The sequence below is a fragment of the Cyanistes caeruleus genome, chromosome 7 (assembly GCF_971803275.1).
Source record: "Cyanistes caeruleus chromosome 7, bCyaCae1.hap1.1, whole genome shotgun sequence".
Taxonomy (NCBI): Eukaryota; Metazoa; Chordata; class Aves; order Passeriformes; family Paridae; genus Cyanistes; species Cyanistes caeruleus.
Window position 1 is genome coordinate 25,795,692 of NC_141707.1, and position 21,948 is coordinate 25,817,639.

General features: G+C 60.8%; 4 protein-coding genes across 10 annotated transcripts; 2 read left to right on the plus strand and 2 right to left on the minus strand.

Annotated features, from left to right (window-relative positions):
* The first annotated feature begins 751 nt into the window (after positions 1 to 751).
* Positions 752 to 6,062, plus strand: LOC147652255 (tubulin alpha-5 chain). The gene is made up of 4 exons (XM_086896949.1): positions 752 to 1,743; positions 3,342 to 3,564; positions 4,108 to 4,256; positions 4,467 to 6,062. The coding sequence occupies exons 1-4, from the start codon at positions 1,741 to 1,743 to the stop codon at positions 5,436 to 5,438; spliced, it is 1,347 nt and encodes a 448-aa protein (XP_086753075.1). The 5' UTR covers positions 752 to 1,740; the 3' UTR covers positions 5,439 to 6,062.
* A 546-nt stretch (positions 6,063 to 6,608) lies between these two features.
* Positions 6,609 to 9,052, minus strand: STK16 (serine/threonine kinase 16). Its single transcript, XM_086896950.1, has 7 exons — positions 8,918 to 9,052; positions 8,056 to 8,275; positions 7,851 to 7,984; positions 7,656 to 7,776; positions 7,487 to 7,582; positions 7,295 to 7,416; positions 6,609 to 7,198 (listed from the first exon to the last, which is right to left on the minus strand). Exons 1-7 carry the CDS (start codon positions 9,001 to 9,003, stop codon positions 7,060 to 7,062), a joined length of 918 nt encoding a protein of 305 aa, XP_086753076.1. The 5' UTR covers positions 9,004 to 9,052; the 3' UTR covers positions 6,609 to 7,059.
* GLB1L (galactosidase beta 1 like) lies at positions 9,051 to 15,098 on the plus strand. 2 transcript variants are annotated; one of them, XM_086896943.1, is made up of 16 exons: positions 9,051 to 9,766; positions 10,200 to 10,372; positions 10,692 to 10,842; positions 11,072 to 11,132; positions 11,400 to 11,494; positions 11,876 to 12,056; positions 12,143 to 12,201; positions 12,315 to 12,436; positions 12,614 to 12,654; positions 12,970 to 13,088; positions 13,204 to 13,278; positions 13,357 to 13,446; positions 13,578 to 13,691; positions 13,999 to 14,130; positions 14,442 to 14,657; positions 14,735 to 15,098. In XM_086896943.1, the coding sequence occupies exons 1-16, from the start codon at positions 9,272 to 9,274 to the stop codon at positions 14,951 to 14,953; spliced, it is 2,343 nt and encodes a 780-aa protein (XP_086753069.1). In that variant the 5' UTR covers positions 9,051 to 9,271; the 3' UTR covers positions 14,954 to 15,098. The 2 variants fall into 2 exon arrangements, with proteins under 2 accessions (XP_086753069.1, XP_023786912.2); XM_023931144.2 differs by having other exon boundaries at positions 9,273 to 9,766; positions 12,315 to 12,475.
* A 70-nt stretch (positions 15,099 to 15,168) lies between these two features.
* ANKZF1 (ankyrin repeat and zinc finger peptidyl tRNA hydrolase 1) lies at positions 15,169 to 21,943 on the minus strand. 6 transcript variants are annotated; one of them, XM_086896945.1, is made up of 16 exons: positions 21,874 to 21,943; positions 21,112 to 21,237; positions 20,733 to 20,842; positions 20,252 to 20,354; positions 19,980 to 20,164; positions 19,590 to 19,705; positions 19,321 to 19,474; positions 18,892 to 19,114; positions 18,614 to 18,715; positions 18,269 to 18,424; positions 18,061 to 18,168; positions 17,393 to 17,657; positions 16,810 to 16,921; positions 16,526 to 16,693; positions 16,346 to 16,416; positions 15,169 to 15,770 (listed from the first exon to the last, which is right to left on the minus strand). In XM_086896945.1, the coding sequence occupies exons 2-16, from the start codon at positions 21,230 to 21,232 to the stop codon at positions 15,650 to 15,652; spliced, it is 2,115 nt and encodes a 704-aa protein (XP_086753071.1). In that variant the 5' UTR covers positions 21,233 to 21,237; positions 21,874 to 21,943; the 3' UTR covers positions 15,169 to 15,649. The 6 variants fall into 6 exon arrangements, with proteins under 6 accessions (XP_086753071.1, XP_086753072.1, XP_086753070.1 ...); XM_086896946.1 differs by having other exon boundaries at positions 21,870 to 21,925; XM_086896944.1 differs by having other exon boundaries at positions 18,269 to 18,448; positions 21,874 to 21,919.
* Between the last annotated feature and the right edge of the window lie 5 nt (positions 21,944 to 21,948).

Here is a 21,948-nt window from a genome sequence, read left to right on the forward strand (position 1 = left end):
AGCTCCAGCTCCCCGCATAGGTAAGAGCCCCATACCAGAGGGGTATGTCCAGGACGCATGGCAGACTCTGGGAGGGTGGTGGAGCACATCCACCAAAGGGATCCTGGAGGAGTGCTGCTGATGTGATAGAAGTACCAAGCTTAGGCAGGGGGTCCTCTGTCTGGGACTACCTCTGCCCTCAGCCTACCCTGTTCTGTCAGTGCTCTGCCTTCCCCCTGGGGCATATGGCCCCACTCTACCTGGCCCAGATCATCTTCTGCATTGTCCCCATTCTGAGTCCTCTCACTGCCCTGCCTGGTGTTAAGTAGTCCCAGCATCAGTGCCTGGCTCCAGCTACAAACTGGAGATTTCTGTTACCCATTATCCAGTGTGCTTGTTCTAGAGATTAATTTTCCCTGCTTACCACTAATGCTCTAGCTATATTGACCCACAGGGGCTGTCCTCCCCTGCCCTCCTCCTCCCGGCATGCACCCGTGTCAGCTGGAGGGGAGAGTGGGGGCCAGCTCTGGCTGCTGGAGTGCAGCCAGGCACTCATCCCACTGCACAGGGCTGCTGGCACTGCTCTGCTTGCCTGTGTCTGGAGTGCCAGGCTCAGACTGAGTGGTGCCTGCTGCTGCTATGTCAGGGCAGGAGTCACTGCCCCTCACACCAGATGCTGCACTGATCTTATGTCTTTTCTGACTGTGGGGAAAGGAGGGAATTTGCTCCTTCAGAGTAATTCCATTGCTCACATCTCCCTGTGTCTTCACAGACATGACTGCCACCAGAAGGATGCAGGAGTTGAAATTTAACTTTTCTAAAAGTTATCCGGCACCTCTGTCCTGGAGAAGGGACCCAGTAGTGTCTCCTGGCACTCCACTGAGCAGCAGAGGCCCATCTATCCCCATGGCCAGGGAGGACAGCTGTGTGACCCAAGGCCCTGGCAACAAAGACAGAGCCCTCTCTACTCAGGCAGCATTCAAGGCCGATGGTCCAGGCATCCTCAGCAGCATGATCAGCCCTGGCCTTGGCAGGGGTGGCTGCACTGGCCAGGGCTCAAACAGAGCTGCTGCTCTCGATGTAGTCACAAGTTATTAACAGCAAGCAGGCTGCAATGACCCTTTTTTGGCAGCCCAGATTTGTAATGCAGATCTGCAGCCTCACGGGGTTGTGCAGCACTGCCTGTCTGTCCCCACTGGGAGAGAAGGGCAAACTTTGGCTAGAGCCTCCCAGAGCATCGATGGCAAAGGGAGGTTTGGGGGACAAAGTGGGCTCCTGAGTCTGATACGTGTCTCTATCGTGTTTCTCCTCCTTTCTCTTGTTCTAGAGACCCAGATGGACTCGGGGTCTCTCACATCCCTGGGGGAGCTGGTAGCAGAGCAGGTTAGGGATTGTTCTACCTGCTCTGCCTCGGGTGCTGGTGGCTCAGCACTGCCTGTCACCCCTGAGGGCTGGTCCGCAGGCCTCCTGCCGGCAGCCTGGACCGATGCCCCCCCACCACCTCCCGGCGGAGAAGGGCGAGCAGCTTCGGGCCCCGCACCTCGGGGCTCCTCCGCAGCCGAGAGGACCCCCCAGGCTCCCGCGGCCCCCGAAGGGGGTACTCCCTCCCCGCATGCAAGTGTACCCAAATAAGGGGGCGTGGCGGCACCGAGCCCCTCCCACCTATAAGAGAGCGCTGCGGCGGGGATTGCAGCAGCCGCAGCTCCGCGCCGAGCCCCGCCGCACAGAGCCGCCGGGACAGCCCGCACCACCCGCCGCAACATGGTGAGTGCGGGCCGGGAGGCGGGCACGGCGGCGGGGAGGGCGCCCGGCAGCCCCCCGGCAATCCCCCCGCAGCACCGTGCCCGGCGGAGCCGTCGCCACACGCCCCCTCCTTCCCGACCGTGACCTTGGGCAGCCCTAGCGGCCCCTGCCCGGGGCAGCCGCGCCCCCATCGCCCCGTGCCCCCCTCCCGCCGCCACCGGCACTGGGGCGCCCGCTCCCCCCGCCACCGCCGGCGCAGCGCGGGGGGGCGCTGGGGACAGAGGCGGGTGACCTCTCCGGTGGGGAGCGGTGGCCGCGGATGGACGGGAACAGCTGCCGAGGGTGGGGGCGGCAGCCGGGCACCGGGGCCCGGAGCCGGGCGTTCGGCGGGGCTCCCCCCGCGGCAGTGCGCGCCCCGTCGGGGCTGGCGGCGGAGAACGGGTGCGGGGGTCCCGTCCCTCCGGTCCTGTCCCGCGGGCGTCAGGCAGCGGCGGAGCGGGCTGGGGACGCTCCCCGAAGCGGGCAGTCGCCGCTGCCCTCGCCCGGGGCCGGAGCTGTCTATATTTAGCGGCTCAGGAGTGGGCCGGGGCCGTGCCAGAAGGCGCAGCGCAGCGCTCTGCCCGCCGCAGCGCTGGCCGGGCCCTGCCGGGGAACCTGCCCCCAGCTGCCCTCTCTTCCTCTCTGTGGCTGGGGCTGCTCTTGGACCTCCCGCAAGAAGCAGGAGCTCTTGTCCTACCCGGGCGCGGGACCGGGGCACGGACCCCATGGCGGCTAAGGGCACTGTGCAGTCAGGGAATGCAGGAGTGAATTGCTCCAGGACCTCGAGGCTGAATCGGGGTGTCCTGCTCAGGGAGGCAGGGATCCTAGGACTAGCAGAGGCAGGGTGCCAGGGACAGCAGAGAAGGGATGCTGGAGTAGCAGAACAGGCCTGCACCTCCTGAATGGGAGGGCATGAGGCACATCTGCAGCTCACAGCCTGCTTCTCAGCACTTCTGCCAACATGGGTTTTGCAGCACGGGGTTGGGACTGTGTAGCCCAGGGAATCTATATTGCCTCAGAAACCGCCGGTCTTCATTGCCAGGCTGGCTGCCACCTAGCACCCCTGCATCCACAAGGCTACTCACCCCACAATACTGCTTATCTGGTTCTGGAGCAGCAAACAGAGAGGTTTTCCCATGCTGATTGCCTCTCATGGGTTAAGTGCGTGCCCCTGTCAGCTCAGCTCCTCACTGGACTGCTGTTGTATGGGGAAGGGGCTGAGGCTGCCAGGCACCCCGGCAGAGTAGCTGGGCCAGGCTCTGCTCACCTTGCTGCTGGAGGACAGGCCCAGCCAGAGCCCATTGAGGTGGTGGCCCACAGCGAGGGCAGGGGCAAGAGGGATGCCAGAGCTGCCTCTTGATCCAGGATGGTGCCTGTGCATGGCTGAGGGCAATGCCAGCTATGGGGAGCCCCTGAGAGTGATGCAGGAGGTCACCCAGAGGAAAAGGTGCTCTCTGGGACCACTGACCAGAGCAGATCCAGCGTGGGTGACTGTGTGGCACTTGGCACCGGGAGGAGCCCTCCCTAGAGCAGGCAGGACAGAGCTGTGCCGGGATCTGACCCTGCCTCCCCCTCCCCAGCGTGAGTGCATCTCCGTCCACGTCGGCCAGGCCGGCGTCCAGATGGGCAACACCTGCTGGGAGCTGTACTGCCTGGAGCACGGCATCCAGCCCGACGGGCAGATGCCCAGCGACAAAACCATTGGTGGAGGGGATGATTCCTTCACCACCTTCTTCTGTGAGACTGGGGCTGGGAAGCACGTCCCACGGGCCATCTTCGTGGACCTGGAGCCCACCGTGATTGGTGAGTGCACCCTGGTTGGGCAGTGATAGTGGTCATTATTTCTGGGAATAACCATTGCAGGATGCTCCTGGGAGTTCACACAGCCTGAGGTGCCCCAGTGGGTGGGTAGCAGGCAGCTGGCACTCCTGGTCTTCTGACAATATCCTGCTCTGGATTCGACCCGAGGGCCCTTTTTTTTTTCCCAGGAGGAGCCACACACATGAGCACCTGCTTTTGTTCTTGAAGTGTCCTAGAGTCAGTGGTGCTTGTACCACATGTGCACAGAGAGAAACCAGCCCAACCGGCACGGCAGCTCCTGCCGCGCTGTGGGCAGGCAGCTCCCGAAGGCTGGGAGAAGCTGAGCTGCGCAGGGAGGTGGCAGCCACCTCCTGATGCCAGAGAAACCTGATGCTGGTGTTGGCTTTGCTGACGTGTGGGTCCTTGGCCGTGCCACGGCAGGCGGAGCCAAGGTGAGGGATGGCTGCTAGCGCCCATGTGTCTGCTTGGCGGCCGGCTCAAAGCAACAGCCTCCACTGGGCTCAACCTGCCCCTGTTCTCTCCTAGACGAGGTTCGGGGAGGCGTCTACCGCCAGCTCTTTCACCCCGAGCAGCTAATTACTGGCAAGGAGGATGCTGCCAACAACTACGCCCGTGGGCACTACACCATCGGCAAAGAGATCATTGATCAAGTGCTGGACAGGATTCGTAAGCTGGTAAGCAACTGCAGCAAGGGGATGTGCCTCCCTGGACTGGGGTCCAGCATCCTGCTGGGGCTCAGAACATGTTGCAAGCCGTGCTGGCCCTGGGAGGGATATGCAGCTGACCAGGGCAGGGATAGACCAGGTCCTGAAGGGACTTGTGGACAGCTAGACTTTCATAAAGAAATGTATCTCAGAGCAATCTCTGCTCATCTTTCTCCACAGGCTGACCAGTGCACAGGCCTCCAGGGATTCCTTGTGTTTCACAGTTTTGGAGGTGGCACGGGCTCTGGATTCACCTCCCTGTTGATGGAGCGACTCTCTGTTGATTATGGCAAGAAGTCCAAGCTGGAATTCTCAATCTATCCAGCACCACAAGTCTCCACTGCTGTCGTAGAGCCCTATAACTCCATTCTCACCACCCACACCACTCTGGAGCACTCGGACTGTGCTTTCATGGTGGACAACGAGGCCATCTATGACATTTGCCGCCGGAACCTGGACATCGAGCGCCCAACCTACACCAACTTGAACAGACTCATCAGTCAGATTGTCTCATCCATCACAGCATCACTGCGGTTTGACGGAGCCCTGAATGTGGATCTGACCGAGTTCCAGACCAACCTGGTCCCCTACCCTCGCATTCACTTCCCCCTGGCCACCTATGCCCCGGTCATCTCCGCAGAGAAGGCTTATCATGAGCAGCTGTCGGTAGCCGAGATCACCAACTCCTGCTTTGAGCCGGCTAACCAGATGGTGAAGTGTGACCCTCGCCATGGCAAGTACATGGCCTGCTGCCTGCTGTACCGTGGGGACGTGGTGCCCAAGGACGTCAACGCTGCCATCGCCACCATCAAGACCAAACGCAGCATCCAGTTTGTGGACTGGTGCCCCACGGGCTTCAAGGTGGGCATCAACTACCAGCCACCCACGGTGGTGCCCGGGGGCGACCTGGCCAAGGTGCAGCGCGCCGTCTGCATGCTGAGCAACACCACGGCCATCGCCGAGGCCTGGGCTCGCCTGGACCACAAGTTTGACCTGATGTACGCCAAGCGCGCCTTCGTGCACTGGTACGTGGGTGAGGGCATGGAGGAAGGGGAGTTCTCCGAGGCGCGGGAAGACATGGCCGCTCTGGAGAAGGATTACGAGGAAGTGGGCCTGGACTCCTATGAGGACGAAGAAGAGGGTGAGGAGTAGAGAACCTCAGCCTAAAAAGGACCACGCTCCTTCCCCGTGTTACCTGCAAACCCTTTGCAATAAACGGTTTCAGATCCTCCGTGTCTCCCAGTATCCCCCCAGCTGTATCGGTTTATTGCCAGGTCAGGTGTGTGGTGACAGCTTCAGCCCTGCTACTGGTGCTGCTATGCTTCCTCCCAGTGCTCTGCTCCAGCTCCAGCTTGCTACCTGTGCAGGTAAGAGCCCTGGGGTCTAGTCCCTGGTGCTGTGGCACACATCCCACCCCACTCGTTGCTCCAGCCAGGGGTGGGTACCGCTTCCTCGTGTGATATATGGCCCTGTGTTGTATCCTGGAGCTCAGGAGAGCAGATTTAGTCTGAGCAAGAAAAGAATAGCAGCTCTTGGGTCTTCTCCTCAGGTGCAGCCCAAGGGTAGGTGGGCTGGCCTGGAAAGACAGTTGTTGAGGCAGTGGGAGCAATCTGGCATCCCTGCCCCTGTGGTGACCATACAGGGCAAGGGGTATGCCTGGCTCTCTGGTGCAGTGGGTGCACCCTGCAATGGCACCCAGCACGGCACAAACCCCTGTGGCTGCTCTTCTGCTGTGTGAGGTGAGAGGATTAAAAGAGGGAAATGCTCCCTGTGAAACTGCTTGTCTGCATCTCTTTTTTTACCCCCTCTCCGTGGGTAGCCCAGCTGCTGGAGCCTCACTGAGCCCCTCCAGTCAAGGCTGCCTGCTGGGCTGGGGTGTCCTCAGTGCTGGGGTGGTTGTGCTGTCCCCATGCTCTGCATACCCCCACCAGAGCAGAGCTGCTGCTCCTGCCTCCCATGGTCTGGCAGCTCCCCGGTCTGGCCATCCACCTCCCTCTTCACAGGTAGCAGAGAAGTTCTCCCTGTACCCCTGCCACTGCCTGCCTGCCTGTGCTGATCCCTGCCCCGCAGTGCCCACTGCCAGAGGCTCTCAACAGCAGTGTCTGGCTCCAGCTGCAGCGTTGTGTTAGCTCCCAATAGGAGCATTCTGGGGCCAGGGATTAACTTTCCCTGCTTACTGCTAATGCTCTGGCTGTGCCGCCCTGGCTGGCCTCTGCTGCCCTTCCCCTCCAGCAACGCTTGGCTGCTTAACCCGGACAGAGCGCGCTGCTCTCCCCATGCCGTGGCAGGACCCCTCCCTGCAGACACGGACACAGCCACACCTCCGCAAGAACATACTTTACTTCAAACACAAGGCCACATCGGTGCCAAGAGCAGTAGCAGAGTGGGCACTTCCTCTGCCTCCCTCCAACACAGCACCGGGATCCGACCCTTAGGAACAACCCTCCTGGGACACAGAGCTGCAGAACAGCAGCTCCCATCCCCAGGAGGGGTCCCACAACATCCTCTTCTGCCACCCCCGGGGAAGGTAGCAGCTGGCAAGGGACCCACGTTTAGCAGCAGATCACGTATCCACAGCTCAGGGGCTCAGACCAAGGCCCAGGCAGCAACATCCAGGGCACAGAACACTCCAAATCCAACACACCTCTGGCACAGAGCAGCAGCTCTCCCCCAGGGCATCAATCCCCTCTGCAACAGGCCTGCAGGGCAGCAGGGATTAGGGCAGCTGCTTTTCCCCTGGCTCAGCCAGCATCACCACTGGAAGGGGATGGGATCAGATCTGTGTGGTGTCCTGTCCCACCGGTGCTGGTTGCAGCCCCTCCAGTTGGTGGAGGACTTCATTTATGCTGGGTCTCTCCTGGGGGTTCACTGTCATCATGGAGAAGAGCAGGCGTTGCAAGGCAGCCGAGTATCTGGAAGAAAGACAGCAAGGGAAGAACCCATGTGGTGCACGGGACAGGGCCCTGGGGGGCCACCCAGGAATGGGGTCACCCTCCCCAGCCCCTCACCTGGTTGTGGAGGGCAACGTGAGGGGGTTCTGAACTGCCAGAGCCACACTGTCACCCTTCTGGAAGATGGCATCATAGGGGCCCTCTCCAAACATCATGCAGTACAGCACACAGCCTAAGGACTGGAGAGTGGTGGTGTCAGTGCAGCCCTGCAGCAGTGGGATGGGGAGGGCCAGAGGGCTGGATCCTTACCCAAATATCTGTACGCTCATCTATGATGCACTGGCTCGGCACTGTGAAGAGCTCAGGGGCACGGTAGGAGATGGTGCAGCGCTGGGCAGCCCAGTCCTGCAGAGAGGAGTATGGGGTGAAGGGACTGGAGCAGGGACAGGCTTGTGGGGTGACATCCCAGACCACCCACCTGCACAGCCATGGCCTCATGAGAGCTGTTGACTTCGATGCGAGCTTGGTTCATGGAGCCCAGGTCCATCAGCACAGGCTGGTCATCCTCATCCAGCAGCACATTGGTGGGCTTGAGGTCCCTGTGGGGATGGACATCACTGAGTGCCCACTGGAGCCCCTGCCAATCCCCCCAGCCAGTCCTGCCACCCCTCACCTGTGTGCATAGCCCTTGCTGTGGATGGCTTGCAGCCCACGGCAGATCCCATGGAGGATGTGAAGGATCCGCTGCTCTGGCATGAAGGTGCCTTTCTCTCGCAGTGCTTCCACCTCTCTCCAGAGGGTTCCCCCCTGGCAAACACAAGCAGCTGGTCACCACGCTGCTCCTGGGGTGGTGGGGCAGTCAGGAAAGGCCCCCTCACCTTCACATAGGGCAGGAGAAGCCAGGCTTCGTGCTTGGCACCCTTCTCCACCATGCAGTGGGCCACCAGGCGCAGGATGTTGGGGTGGTCGAAGAGGCCGTGCATCTCCACCTCGTGGAGGGCGGCCTGGCGGTCTTCCTTGTCGTGGCACAGGATGCGCTTCAGGGCGTAGAAGCGCCCATCCCGCAGCCCCTCCACCAGGTCCACATAGCTGAAGCCCCTGCAAAGAGTCAAGAATAGCATGAGTTGGGGGCTGTGACATCCATGTTGGGGCCTTGTGCCCAGTCCCATCTATGAGCACCCAGGGGCGAGGGATAGAGGGCAGCAGGAATTCCCCAGGTATGCACATCCCCCCCACCCTTCAGGCACCTGTCAGGAAACCAGACCATCCCCTCTCTGTACGAAAAACCCCACTGGCACAATCATCCCCACTCTCATGGCTTCAACCACCCACTTCTGGGAATGACCGACCCATCCCTGTCACACAGCATGAGAATCATCTGTCATGCACAAGCACCCCCCCATGCCGAAGCATCATCCCTCGCCAGGCCCAAGTACTTCCCCAAGCCCCAAGGTGACCTGAGCTCAAGCATCTCCCCACCTTGCCCGAGCATCCTGAGCCTGAGCGTCACCCCAACGCCAAATCATCGCCCGTGTACAAGCACCCCCGTGCCCAAGCGTGCCCCCCGCACCCAAGCACTCCCCCCGTACAAGCACCCCCAAGCCCGCGCACCTCCCATGCCCGAGCATCCCCCATACACGAGCACGCCCGTGCCCAAGCATCCCCCCCTCTTTCCCGAGCATCCCTCCCGGAGCACGGGGACCCCCGCCCGAGCCCCCCGCGCTCCAGCCCGCCGCGCACCCCTCTGCCAGGCGGTGGAGCAGGAGGTAGCGCGCTCCCCCGAGGCTGACGGTGCCGCGGGAGCAGACGCACAGCGTCTGCCCCATGGCCCGCGCGTCATCGCCCGCCGCCGCGCGTCACCCGCCGCGTCACCGCGGGAGGGGCCGCTCCGCCTCCGGGCAGCGGGCTCGTCCTGCCCCGCTGCACCTCCCCGCACCCCTGGCACCGGCTCCAGCCCTCACCCCGGGCCGTTCTCCTTCCCCTCACCCAGCAGCAGCAGCCCTCCTATAAAAGCTGCAGCCGAGCTTCCCATCACCAGCCCTCAAACAGAACAATGAGCTCAATGGAAGGGTTCTGCCTGGTGGCGAAACTTTGATGAGGCTCCTTGTCCCCTCACTTTGTTTGTCTCTCAGCACCCCGCTGGGCACCAGGGGTTCATGTGTTGCGTTGTGCGGCGTTGTTTCGCCTGCATCCCCTGCTGGGCTGGGCTTTGCGGGGCTGATGCACGCCGGGCCAGATGTGGAGGGTCGGAGCCGCCCACCCCTTTCCCATGGTCCCGCCCCAGCTGCTGCAGCTGCGGGCGCTCGGCATCGGGAGGAGGAAGCGCTCGGCATCGGGAGGAGGAAGCGCTCGGCATCGGGAGGAGGAAGCGCTCGGCATCGGGAGAAGGAAGCGCTCGGCATCGGGAGGAGGAAGCGCTCGGGATCGGGAGGAGGAAGTGCCCGGCGCTGGCCAGGAGCCTTCTGGGCTCACTTGATGGTGCTGGCCACGTCCGGCTTCGTCCCCGGTCCCGGGCCTGCCGAGCACACGGCGACGATGGCGCTGCCGGCCCTCGCCCTGCTGCTGGCAGCGGGGCTCCTGCACACGCAGGTTAGCAAACGAGGGTGGAAAGTGTGGGAGAAGCGCACAGAACTGAGCTGTGAAGGAGCCGGTGGGACGCCTCCGGAATCTGCCTTATTTCCCGATCCGTCTCCCTGCTCGGCATGCTATAGATCCCTCCTGCAGCAGCCCATGTCCAGCCCCGATGTCCCAGATTACGTTCCCAGCTCCTTCCCTGCCCTCGCTGCACCCACCCCAGCAGCACCCGACCCCGCAAATGCCACCGGCTCAGCCGCCGGGTGTTTGATTAGCGGGGAGGTTCAGCTCATCCCTCCTGCTCTCCCAGAAGGACAATTTGGCACCAGTTTTGGGGGAGGACTCCTCCAAGAACCAGCCCCATCAGTGCTTGTCCCAGGAAGCATAGGAGGGGGCGGCTGGGCTCGGGGAGGTTCTGCAGCCCTCCAGCTCTGCCCCTTTCCTGCAGGCCTCCCCTTCGACACGCTCCTTCCAGCTGGATTATGAACACAACTGCTTCCGCAAGGACGGTGCCCCTTTCCGCTACATCTCGGGCAGCATCCACTACGCCCGCGTCCCGCGCCCTGCCTGGAGGGACCGCCTGCTCAAGATGTACATGAGCGGGCTCAGCACTGTGCAGGTGTAAGCCATGGCAACAGCCCTGATGGTGCACAGCCCACAGCCACCACGGGCTTTCTGGGATCTGTAGGAACAGAGACAAGGGTGTTGTCTGACGACAGGGAGCAAGGACCAACACTTGCACTTGGCTGTGACCCCCCCCCAAGTCACCTCTGCCAGACACAAGCATGAGTGTGGGCTAGTTCCAGTCCAGCCCGAGTTGCCATACTCAGCTCAGGCTGCAGGCCAGCTCCCAGAAGCAGAGGGAGCAGCTGGTGGGATGGCTCCTTGTCATGCTGGGGTGTTCTTAGCCCCTGCATGCTGATCTCCCCTCTCACCCCAGCTACATCCCCTGGAACTACCATGAGACACTGCCAGGAGTTTATGACTTCACTGGGAACCGGGATGTGGAAGCTTTCCTGGACCTGACAGCTGAGCTGGGACTTCTGGTGATCCTGCGGCCAGGGCCCTACATCTGTGCAGAGTGGGAGATGGTGAGCTCCCCAGCTGGCACAGAGGGGTGACGGGTGGTCTGGGGAAGGCACAGCAGGGCTGGCCCTTCGGGCTGTTGCACTGACCCCAGTGCCAAGCCTGCTGTGCCCAGGCTGCCATCCCACAGACCACTTGCCATGCTAGCATTGCTTTGGCCGATTTCAGCTCTGGGCAGGCCCAGGCTGCTGAGCAGTATCTCTGCCTCCCTCTCTGCCCTGTGTGTTTCTCCAGGGTGGTTTGCCTGCCTGGCTGCTGTGGAAACCAGACATCGTCCTGCGCACTTCTGACCCTGGTGAGGCTCAGCACAGGGCTCTGGCCACCATGTCCTTACAGCCTGGTGCCAGTCCTGGCATTGTCTCCACACACCTGCTAGCTCTGCCTGTGTGGTCTTTCCCATCATCTTCTCATCCTTTGAGAGCCCCAGAGTTTGTATTCCATCTCCACTTCCCCATCTCGCTTGACCCTGCCCCATCTGCTGTGTCTTCCTCCTGGCAGGCTGGCTGCAGGTGGGCTGAGGGGGATGCTGCAGCCAGCCCCTGCCCTGCCTCTCTCCCTCCAGCCTACCTGGCAGCTGTGGACTCCTGGCTCCATATCCTGCTGCCCAAGATCAAGCCACGCCTGTACCAGCAGGGAGGGAACATCATCAGTGTGCAGGTAAGGTGCTGTGAGGCCCAGCACTGTGCCCTTCTCTCAGTCATCTTTGGATGTGCCCCAGAAAGCCAACAGTATCCCCTACACAATGACCTTACCCAGCAAAGCTCAGATAAATCCCTCCCAACTTCTGGACCTGGATCTAAATCCAAGGGCTGGGAATCGGAGGTACCTGCTATCACCACAGCTGTGGTGTGAGACTGACAGAGCTGGAGCTCATGGTGGGACTGGAAGGTTGTGCTCAGGACCCACCTGGGGGTTGTCAGGACACCTGATGATCTCCAGAGAAAAGGGGGGAGGTTGATGCTCAGCCCTGTGGGCAGTGGGACCTGTCTGCAGCCCTGCCATGTGCACACTGCACACCAGTCCCTGCCCTGCTCACAGGTGGAGAATGAATATGGGAGCTACTATGCCTGTGACTATGGATACCTACGGCATCTGCTGGGCTCCTTTCGGGCACTGCTGGGGAGCGAGGTGCTGCTCTTCACCACCGACAGCACGCGAGCAGAGGAGCTGCGCTGTGGCACGCTGCAGGGGCTCTACGCCACCGTCGACTTTGGGCCAGGTATCCTGTGGGAGAGGAGAAGGAGCAGAGGGGGATGTGGGTCCCTTCTCTCTCCTGCTCAAACCTCCCACTCTCCACCTCCACAGGATCCAATGTGACAGAGGCATTTGGTGCCCAGAGACATGTGGAGCCAAAGGGGCCCCTGGTGAGCTTGGCATGGGTGCTGTGGGAGGAATGACCCGTGACAGCTTTAGGGAGGCAGAGGCGGCAGGCAGTGAGGCAAAGAGGGGTGCAGGTGACAGTGCCTTTCTCCTCCAGGTAAACTCTGAGTACTACACAGGTTGGCTGGACTACTGGGGCGAGGCACACGCCAGCACCAGTGCAACAGTGGTGGCCCGGGGGCTGGAGGACATGCTGCAGCTGGGAGCCAGCATCAACATGCAAGTAGTCAGCTGGCAGAGGGCACAGCCACCAGGGGAGTGGGTATCACCTCTTGCCTTCAGCCCGTAGGGATCAGGCCAGCAGGGCCTGTGGGGGCTGGAGGGAAGGGGCAGTGCCTGGTGAGCCCCTGCTGGGTCTGTGGGGTTGCTGACCAGGCTCTCTGGGGTCTATCATAGGTACATGTTCCATGGAGGGACGAATTTTGCCTACTGGAGTGGTGAGTAGAGTCTTTTCCTAGGGAGGGAGTGGCACACTGCAGGGCTGGGGATCTCTCCTTGGTCATCCCTAAGAAGCCTGTTTCAGGCTCTTGTTCTGTCTCATGAGGCAGGCTGACACACAGCCAAGGGCCCTTGAACCCATGCTTGTCTTCTCTTGGGGACTATCTCTTGGGGACTACTTTTGTGCCTATGCAAGGGCTCACACTTCTGGGTCATGCCCCACCACATTGCACTGGAGCCAGCCTGGGGCTGGGTTCCGTGCCTTGGGCTGTGCCAGAACCCCTTCCTCCAGCTCACACCACTTCCTTGTCCAGGTGCTGACTACAAGGACCAGTACAAACCAGTGACCACCAGCTATGACTATGATGCCCCCCTCTCGGAGGCAGGAGACCCCACCGAGAAGCTGTTTGCCATTCGCACGGTCATCAGCAAGGTAACAAACCTGGCAGGAATAAGGGGACAGTACTGGGTACCCCTGCCTGTGTACCAGCAAGGCAAGGGACATCTCCCTGCTTGCCATGGGGGGCAGCTGACAGTCTGCTGTTCAGTTCCAGCCCCTGCCACTTGGTCCGATGCCGCCTGCCACTCCCAAGTATGCCTATGGCAGGGTGGCCCTGTGGAAGGTGAGTGCCTATCCCAAAGGCTGTACTGCCCCAGCATGGCACTGCTCAACTGGCCAGCACCCATCCCTCTCTTTGTAGTATGCTGACCTCCTGGATGTCTTGGATGTGCTGTGCCCCTCTGGGCCCATCCAGAGTCAGTTCCCTCTCACCTTTGAGGCCGTAAAGCAGGTGAGAGGCTGGGTGTAGTGGTGGATGCTTGAGGTGATCTCCTGTCTGCCTGGCCCTAGCTCTGGGTCAGAGGAGTAGAGTTCACTTCCAGCTCCGTTTCCTTTCCTGTGCCACTGCACTGTGTCCTGCAGGCCCATGGCTTTGTGGTGTACCACACACAGCTGCCCTGGGATGTCCCAGACCCAGCCACGCTGGGCACTCCTCCCCACAGCATCTGTGACCGTGGCTACGTGATGCTGCAGAAGGTGAGGCTATGGGAGCACACACCAGTCCCTGGGATAGTGCACCAGAGGGCTGTGGGACCTGCTGGCAGCAAGACTGTGCTGTGCCAGGGCCTTGGGGACAGCCAGGGTGCCAAAAGCCATACTGAGCCTTTGTGGGGTAGCTCCTAGACCCAAATTTGCCCCCTTTAGGGGCAGAGAGCAGCCCTGGCAGGGCTGGCAGCAGGATGCTATGTGCCTGCTGGCAGTGTTTGGGGGTAGTGGGATCTGAACATGGGTCAGCAGCACTGAACCTTAGAACTCACCTTAAAACCACTGACTGTGGCTTTAGGAGTACCAGGGAACACTGGAGCGGGACGGGCAGACAACACTGCATGTAACGGGCAGGGCAGGGGACACCCTGGACATACTCCTGGAGAACATGGGCAGGATCAGCTTCGGGGCCAACACTAGTGACTTCAAGGTAAGGGGAGAGGGCCCTGCAGCTCCAGAGCAGATGGTCTGGCAACCCATGTGACCAAACACTCCCCCTACTGCCACCTGAGACAGAGTCCAGCCTTGGTGGGACCAGTCCCAGTCCTGCTCCCTGGTTCACCTCAAACCTGCCAAGATAGGGCTCAGACTGGCATCCTTCTCCCACGTATCCTGCCACAGCTGCCAGGGCCCTCTGTTCATCACACTTTCACCCCTGCAAGGGGAATGCACTCTGGGGTTGCCAAGTGTCCTGACTGTGGCAGATACTGCTGCTTCATTTCCCCTCCTGTTCTATCTCAGGGCTTGCTGGCAAACCTCTCTTTGAACTCCAGGCCTCTCAGCAACTGGCTGATCTATCCCCTGGCCATAGACACTGCAGTCCAACAGGGCTGGCCCCATGCTGCCCTCCCAAAATCAAGCAGTGGGGGCAGAGTGGGGCCAGCCTTCTACACTGGGACCTTTGAGACATCTGGCATTGCCTGGGACACCTTTGTGACATTCCCAGGTTGGAGCAAGGTAAGGCAGTGTACAACGGGGAAAGGGGATAAGAGTGGACCAGGACACAGTTCAGTCCCATCTCCATCATCTTTCAGGGGCTGATGTGGATAAATGGCTTCAACTTGGGCCGGTACTGGACCTGTCGTGGGCCCCAGCAGACCCTCTTTGTGCCTGGCTCGGTGCTGCACCATGGCCACCCCAACAACATTACAGTGCTGGAGCTAGAAGGGGCACCTCCCACTCCTCTCTTGCTCTTCCTTGACCGACCCCTTTACAACAGGACACTTGGCTGCAGCACCATGGCCACAGAGTAAACACTGCTGGGCACTGGCCTTGTCTCTCCCTGGGGCTGGGGAGAGGGCAGGGGGCTGATGAAGCAGCAGGGGGCTAAGGAAAGTGGCACAGGTCCTGGTTCAGACCTTTGGGGACTGTGTTAATAAGTAAAGGACCCAGGACTGAGCTTTATTTGCATGTCAATGCCACACTCATCCCAAATAGTTCCAGTGACCATGCTGACTCCAGCCGTGGCCAGGGGGTCAAGGCACCTCTTTATTGACAATGTAGGCAAGAGGAAATATAATGACTGAGATGCTGATGGCAGCCATGAGAGGAGAGGTAAAAGCACAGCCTTGAGGATGTCCACAGGCATGGCTGCAGGCAGCTCAGGGCTGCAGGGTCTGTATATGTCAGGATCTGTCCTTAACACCTACAGATAGCAATCCACGAGGTAGCCATGAGAAAAGCTGGCAGCAGGACCTGTGGCTGGACCGAGGCCACCAAACAGTCCCAGCCCCTCACACGAGCACATGGAGACCTCTCAACTGTTAACTTTGCCAGAGTCACCACCCAGAGTGATATTCATGCCCAGAGCCTTGCCAGAGCTGCCATGGAGAGTGACATGGCCAGCTCAGTCCCTCTGACCATCGCTGCTCCACAGGCTCTCTCTTGCTGCACAGCCAGTGCTCAGCCATGTCCCCACCACACCTGGCAGGTGGCAGCTGTCTCCAGCGCTAGGTGCGGCCAGCCTGGGCCCGGCGGTGGGTTTGCAGGCAGGCCGTGGAACAGAAGAAGAAGTCGAGGTAATGGAAAGGGATCCGTCCCAGTAGGGACTCTCCACAATGCCAGCAGCGGCTGCAGGAAAGAGCAGAGCAAAAGTGACACCATCCCCTGAGCAAAGGGGACACTTGCAAAAGTGTTAGAAGAGGAAAGGATTCCCTGCCTGGACTGGGACACAAGACACCAGCAGCATGAGGGAGCTGGGGCTCCTCTGGTCTCTCAGGGCTGGCCAGGACATGATCTCTGGGGGAGATGCTCTTTCAGACCACGATGTGAGGTACTTTGAGGCAGAATGAACACTGAGGAGCTTGGCCCTATAAAGGTTGTAAAGCCCCTGCCCAGATAAGCACGGGGAGTGCTGGCTGCCAACAAACCTGGTGGGGTGGCAGAGCAAAGTAAACAGGGACACAGGAGTGGCTGGGGTGTTGGCTTGCTGTAGATCTGGCTGCAAGTGGACCAAGTCATCCTTAGCAAAGTATTTCAGGGGAACAGGGCAAGAGAGGGAGGAAACTTTTATACAAGCACAACTGGGAATTGAGTGGGCAGGAGTAGCTTTGGACTGGAAATGAGAACTGGAGCAAGAAAGGCAGGGAACAACTGTGCTGACACAGGAGAATTTGTCTTCAGAGCCATGCTGCTGGGATGGTTACCTGATGTTGGCAGGAGTCGTGCCAGTGTCCAGCAGCTGTGCAGCCAACCTCCGCTCAGCAGCCAGTGCCCTCTGGGAAGCAGAGACAGCTCAGCCCCTGCAGCTCCTGGGAGCTGCTGTGCCCAGAGCCCACCACACCAGCACTGTCCTATCTGGGCTGGATCCCCTTCCCAATCCTCACCTTCTCCCTATCAGACAGGGCTGCAAACTGCTGTTTCTTTTCCTGCTCCTGCTCCCAGCGCTGCTGCTCCTCCCGCTGTGCTTGCTCCCGTTGCTTCCGCTGGGCTTTCTGTGCCCGCTTCTTCTCCAGCTTCTTGGCCTCCATCTCCTGTGTCAGGGGCCCTGGCACCTGAGGGCAGAGGGCAGGCAGCATCTCCCACTGAGCCTGGGGCAGCAGCACAAGCGGGAGAGGAGAGCTTTGCTCTGGGGTCCCCCTGCTGGTGAGGGCAGAGGGCAGGCACCCACCTTGGCACGGCTGTAGTCATACTTGTCTGGATGGACCACCATGAACTTGCGGAAGGCATTGCGGGTCACTCTGTCAGCAGAGACACAGTATGGGGTCCTCTCCTGTCTGTCCCTGTGAGACAAGGGAGACCAGTACACTCACACTGCCATCTTACTGTCTGCATCCCACTGGGCTGTGAGCCCCGAGGCTCCCCAGAGATGAGCAGTGTGTACTGCAGGCCCTGGCATCACAGCCAAGGAGGGGAAAGTTCCTTATTCCTACACCAGAACCCTCCAAATCTTTCTTGCCTCTCAAAGCCCCTGCATGGGGCTTTTGTCTCACAGCCCCTGGAATTGCCAACCAATAAACCTGGGTGCACTTTGAGGCACTGCCCACCTGCTGCCATGCCAGACCAGGCGGGCAGAGAGAAGGGTGGTTCAGCCCCTAGGCCTCCCATAAAACCCCCAGATGTCCCAGGTCATAGAGACCAATACTGGCTGTCCCAGGACAAGAGTAGCACCAGTTTCCTGTGGCTGAGACAGGAGTGAGTTGCTGGACTCCCACAGCAGGGGCTGTGAACCACTGGGTGCCCTGCAGGCACACCTGAGGGCAGGGTCTGCCCCCGCCTCCAGCAGCAGACACACAGCCTCAGCCTTGCCGGCCCGTGCCGCCACATGAAGCAGGGTGCAGCCACGCTCGTCCACGGGCTGGTTCAGCAGGGAGCGGGCCATATCCAGAGATTCCCCATCCTCACTGTCCCCTGGCAGGCCCCCGTCCTCTGGCACACCCAGGAGGTGCCGCAGTGTCCGAACATCCCCTGTCTTGCAGGCAGTGAACAGAGCATCACAGAGCTGGGTCTGAGGGTCTCCTGTGAGGGAAGAACAGGACAGGAGTGACAGCACTCTGGTCTGACTAGGGAACACACACAATGCATCAGCCTGCTAGATGGATTTGGGCACTGTGGGATCTCCAGCACCTTCAGAGTCTGTGGCAATGGGCTATGGCATTGCTAGGCACTGTTGGCAGCAGCCAAGTCCTCTCCTTAAGTAAGACCCACTCCAATTCTCCCAACACACCTGGCTTAGTCAGGTGCTGCCTGCTCCCCTTGGCTCCAAACACACAGTTCACTCAAAGGCACACGACTGCACTAAAGACTTCTCACACCCAGCTGTTTTGGGCACCTGCATGACGTGCTCTTCACCCCACTGAAAAGCCACCAGTAAATGGGACAGGCAGCCAGCCAGTGCAGCTCAGCTCCTGACCCCACTTACCTCCATTGCCCCAGGGAAGCAGCCCAGCCTCAGCCTCCCCCTGCAGCTCTGTCACTGGCTCCAAGCCAGGCTGCCCACACTGGTATCCAGTCTCTTCAGCACAAGGCCCTGCACAGGCAACACGTGGTGAGGAAGAAAGAGGGTCAGGGTCAGCCTGTATCCCAGCCATGACCTTCCTACACTGCACCTGCCAGTTCTTCCCCCTCACCTTTCTCCACCTTCTTATCTCTCTTCTTCCTCCTTTTGCGGTTTCGCTTGGGCATCACTTCAAACTCTCGGAGGTCCAAGGTCCCCAGTGTCACTTCCACAGTCTCCAGTTCCCCTGCAGGGCTTTCTTCCTCCTCTTCCTCCTCCTCCTCTGGGGCTGAGGGGGGTGATAAGACTGGGGCTAAGGACCCACACACACAGAACTAATCATCTGGGGCTCTCAGCCAAGAACACCCTGTCTTTCTCCTGTCCAGCCACGCTCTGAAGCTGCAAATCTGGCCCATACCATAACATCAGACCCCTCCGGCTTGCTCAGAGTCACATCTTCCTCCATAGTTCAACTCACCAGTTGTGTCCTCCTGCGGGGGATCCACATCTGCCTTCAGCTGCCTCTTTTGCCAGACCTTCCGGGGGGACCCAGTGATGTCCTCCAGTGGCGTGTCCTTCCCTGGGCAGCAAGGGTGCTCTTGTCATTGCCTGGGGACAGGGAGCACCCCATGTCTCCAGGGACTGAGGGCTGAAGAGCTAGCACCTCGATCCCATAGGGCAGCATGCCCTAATGCACAACGAACCATGTCACCCCACCTGCCCTGACCTACAGGCACGAGGGCTGGTCCAACTCACCATACACCTGCAGGCTGGCCAGCGTGCTGTGGACTCGCAGCACCTCTCGCAGGGTGGCCCTGCGGGTGCTGAGGGGGATGTGGCAGATGCGAGGGTCCCCTCGGGTGAGAAGTGGGTTCCTGCCACCAAAGAGCAGAGCACGATTTTGACGAGGGGCCCGGAGGAAGATGCGCTGAGCTTCATTCAGGTGCTGTGCCCAGGCTGCTAGGAGGTCCTGAATATCCTGGGGAGAAAAGGGAAGCTTTATGGAATCCTGAGCAAACGTAGTTCTGGAGCAGGGACAAATCCAGAACAGAGTAGCCTTGGTTGGGCTCTTTTCCAGAGCCCATTGCCCCTGCCATGCCCTCCAGCAGCAGTGTGGTGCCACCTGCCAGAGGCAGCCAGGCCCCCTCTCCCTGCCGAGAGCCCAGCGCTGCGGCGCATCCTCACCTTGAGCAGCGCAGCCTCGTTGTAGCGGCGCAGGGAGGCCCCAGCTGATCTGGGTGCTGACCCTGGGGTCTGGGCATCCCGAAGGCCCTGGGCTGTGCCTCGCCGTGCTCGCACCGTGTAGCGGTGGAAGGTCTTGTGCTCCTGCACCTGCAGGCTATGGAGAGGGGCAGGCGTGAGCAACAGAGCTTAGTGTGCATGACATCAATGTGAGAAAGTAGCTCCAGCTGACTGTGCCCAAAGGGACAATCCTGCTGTCCCCCTGTACTCACCCCCGGAACACTGCTCCTGCGAAGTGCCCGCCACCCATCATCAGCACAACCCAGCACGTGCTTGCACTGAAGCTTTGCAGTGATGCTGTCAGCTCCATCGGCTCCTCAGTGTCACCCTGATACACAGACACCCTTGCTAGCACCCATGGCATCACCTCCTTACCTCTTGCTGTCCCCAGGATAGAGACCAGCCTCTCTGTTAGCACCAGAACTGGGTTTCTGGGAGCACCCCAGAGCCAAGTAACAGGCCACTAACCAGTCTGTGGCTCTGACCTGGCACCAGAGTCCTTCCTATCACAGGAGGCAGGAGACTGTCAGAGAGACATCTACACCCCAGTGCCACCCACCTTTTCTGGAGTCCCTCCCCCAAAAAGCTGGGCTGTGACTTGCCTTCCCAGTGACCAGCACGCAGCGGTACGCGGAGATGAGCTGGCCCTTCGCATTGCGGAGCAGCACCTTGTGGGAGCGGGGAATCTGGGGGGGCCGGGCAGTGTCACTGACAGAGGGCAGCGACTCTGACTCACTGCTCACATCAGAGCTATCCGAGTCAGATCCTGAGATGCTGGAAACATCACCTGCAAGGAAAAGAAATGATGCAGTGAAACAAAGCAAAGATTAATGAACAGCCTCTGGGCTCCATTGCAGACAGTCCAACTCCTCACCTGCGCGGGTTTTCTCCTCAAACACCTCTGCAGGCAGTGTCTGGCGCCCCAGGAGTCGCTGCTTCAGGTTGAAACGGTGCCAGTCAAGACGGTAGTGCTCAGTCTGTGGAGCAAAAATGTATGAGCTGGCAGCACCTTGGTGGTCAATGAAAGCCATCACCACCAAAGGGCATGAGGTAACAGATCCCAAGGACTAAACTGATGCTAGGCTCCTTCAGTGGTCCTGACTCTAAAATCACAGTATATTAAGGAGTTACCCATGAAAGAGCTAACCTGAACAAGTACAGGTTTGTGCTACACTTACCCTTCACATCCAGTAAATGGTACTTTTAATTGATAAATATAGGGATATGGATAAAGTCATGAGCAGCAGGCAAACAGCCAGCACTAGGCTGCACCGTGCTGGGGCTGAGCTTCCACAGCAGGATGCCACCAGTCATGCCAGCCCCACTGCCTCTTCACACTGCTCAGCTCTGCTCACCTGCTCCTCCCGGCTCCCAAACACCTGCCCGCAGGTCAAGCAACACATCCTCTCTGCCACCTCGGTGACCCCATGGGCCTTCTCCTCACAGCTGGCTGCTGCAGGTTTCTCTGGAAGAACAAGGAAGGGCTGTGCACAGGCAGCCCCACAGGCTGCACTGCAAGGAGTAGAGCCTCCTCGGTCCCCCCTCAGCCAACCCCAAGAAACCTATGGTTGAAGAAGCTTCGGGGACCTGGGGGTGTCAGCAAAATAAAGTCCATCTACCCACCCGCCGGGTAGCTCCCATGGCCAAGCTCCGGGGTGATCACCCAAGCTGAGCTGGGGACAGAACAGCAAATCTGTGGCGGACACGAGTCAATTAACTTCCCTCCCCACGCACCGTGGCTCACAGGTGCCGGCTCGGCAGCACGCACATCCGCAGCGGCTCCGGTGACAAGGGTCAGCCCGTGCAGGAACTCCGGGTCCCGAGCGGCCTCAAACACGGACCTGCTCTCCGGCATCGCTACTGCTCCCGCAGGACGGGCCAGTCTGAGTAATGGGCCCGTCGGGAACCACCCGCCACTGACCGCCCGGACACCCGCCCCACGGGCCCGTCGCTCTGCCCCCGAGCCCTCACTGCGTCCGGGACCCTCCCGCCGCCGCCGCTGCCCCGCCAATCCCGCACAATCCGCCTTCCCCGAGCCGCTGCACGCCCGTCGCCGGCCCCCCGGACCCCGCTGTCCCCCCGGACCCCGTTGTTCCCGGACCTCGCTGTCCCCCCCGGGACCCCGCTGTCCCCCTGACCTCGCTATCCCCCTGACCCCGCTGTCCCTCCCGGGACCCCGCTGTCCCCCTGACCCCGCTGTCCCCCCCGGGACCCCGCTGTCCCCCTGACCCCGCTGTCCCCCCCGGGACCCCGCTGTTCCCCGGACCTCGCTGTCCCCCCCGGGACCCCGCTGTTCCCCGGACCTCGCTGTCCCCCCCGGGACCCCGCTGTCCCCCTGACCTCGCTATCCCCCTGACCCCGCTGTCCCTCCCGGGACCCCGCTGTCCCCCTGACCCCGCTGTCCCCCCCGGGACCCCGCTGTCCCCCTGACCCCGCTGTCCCCCCCGGGACCCCGCTGTTCCCCGCTGCCCCGCGCCCGCCCCGCCGCTCACGCACGGCCACCGCTGCCCGGCCCGGAAGCGCTGCTCGTCACATCCCGCGCGCCGCCGCGGGGCCCGCCCCCCGCGCTCC

What these genes read in the sequence shown, in the direction of transcription:
- LOC147652255 (XM_086896949.1), top strand. An exon ending in CCTGGAGCCCACCGTGATTG is followed by an intron (nt 3,565 to 4,107) that starts GTGAGTGCACCC and finishes GTTCTCTCCTAG; the next exon opens with ACGAGGTTCGGGGAGGCGTC. An exon ending in TGGACAGGATTCGTAAGCTG is followed by an intron (nt 4,257 to 4,466) that starts GTAAGCAACTGC and finishes CTTTCTCCACAG; the next exon opens with GCTGACCAGTGCACAGGCCT.
- STK16 (XM_086896950.1), bottom strand. Translation starts at nt 9,003, where the DNA reads ATGGGGCAGACGCTGTGCGTCTGCTCCCGCGGCACCGTCAGCCTCGGG. An exon ending in ATGAGGCCATGGCTGTGCAG is followed by an intron (nt 7,583 to 7,655) that starts GTGGGTGGTCTG and finishes TCCTCTCTGCAG; the next exon opens with GACTGGGCTGCCCAGCGCTG. An exon ending in ACGTTGCCCTCCACAACCAG is followed by an intron (nt 7,199 to 7,294) that starts GTGAGGGGCTGG and finishes TCTTTCTTCCAG; the next exon opens with ATACTCGGCTGCCTTGCAAC.
- GLB1L (XM_086896943.1), top strand. Translation starts at nt 9,272, where the DNA reads ATGAGGCTCCTTGTCCCCTCACTTTGTTTGTCTCTCAGCACCCCGCTG. An exon ending in TCTGTGCAGAGTGGGAGATG is followed by an intron (nt 10,843 to 11,071) that starts GTGAGCTCCCCA and finishes GTGTTTCTCCAG; the next exon opens with GGTGGTTTGCCTGCCTGGCT. An exon ending in TTCGCACGGTCATCAGCAAG is followed by an intron (nt 13,089 to 13,203) that starts GTAACAAACCTG and finishes TCTGCTGTTCAG; the next exon opens with TTCCAGCCCCTGCCACTTGG.
- ANKZF1 (XM_086896944.1), bottom strand. Translation starts at nt 21,232, where the DNA reads ATGCCGGAGAGCAGGTCCGTGTTTGAGGCCGCTCGGGACCCGGAGTTC. An exon ending in GCCGGCACCTGTGAGCCACG is followed by an intron (nt 20,843 to 21,111) that starts GTGCGTGGGGAG and finishes TTGTTCTTCCAG; the next exon opens with AGAAACCTGCAGCAGCCAGC. An exon ending in ACGACTCCTGCCAACATCAG is followed by an intron (nt 15,771 to 16,345) that starts GTAACCATCCCA and finishes TCTTTCCTGCAG; the next exon opens with CCGCTGCTGGCATTGTGGAG.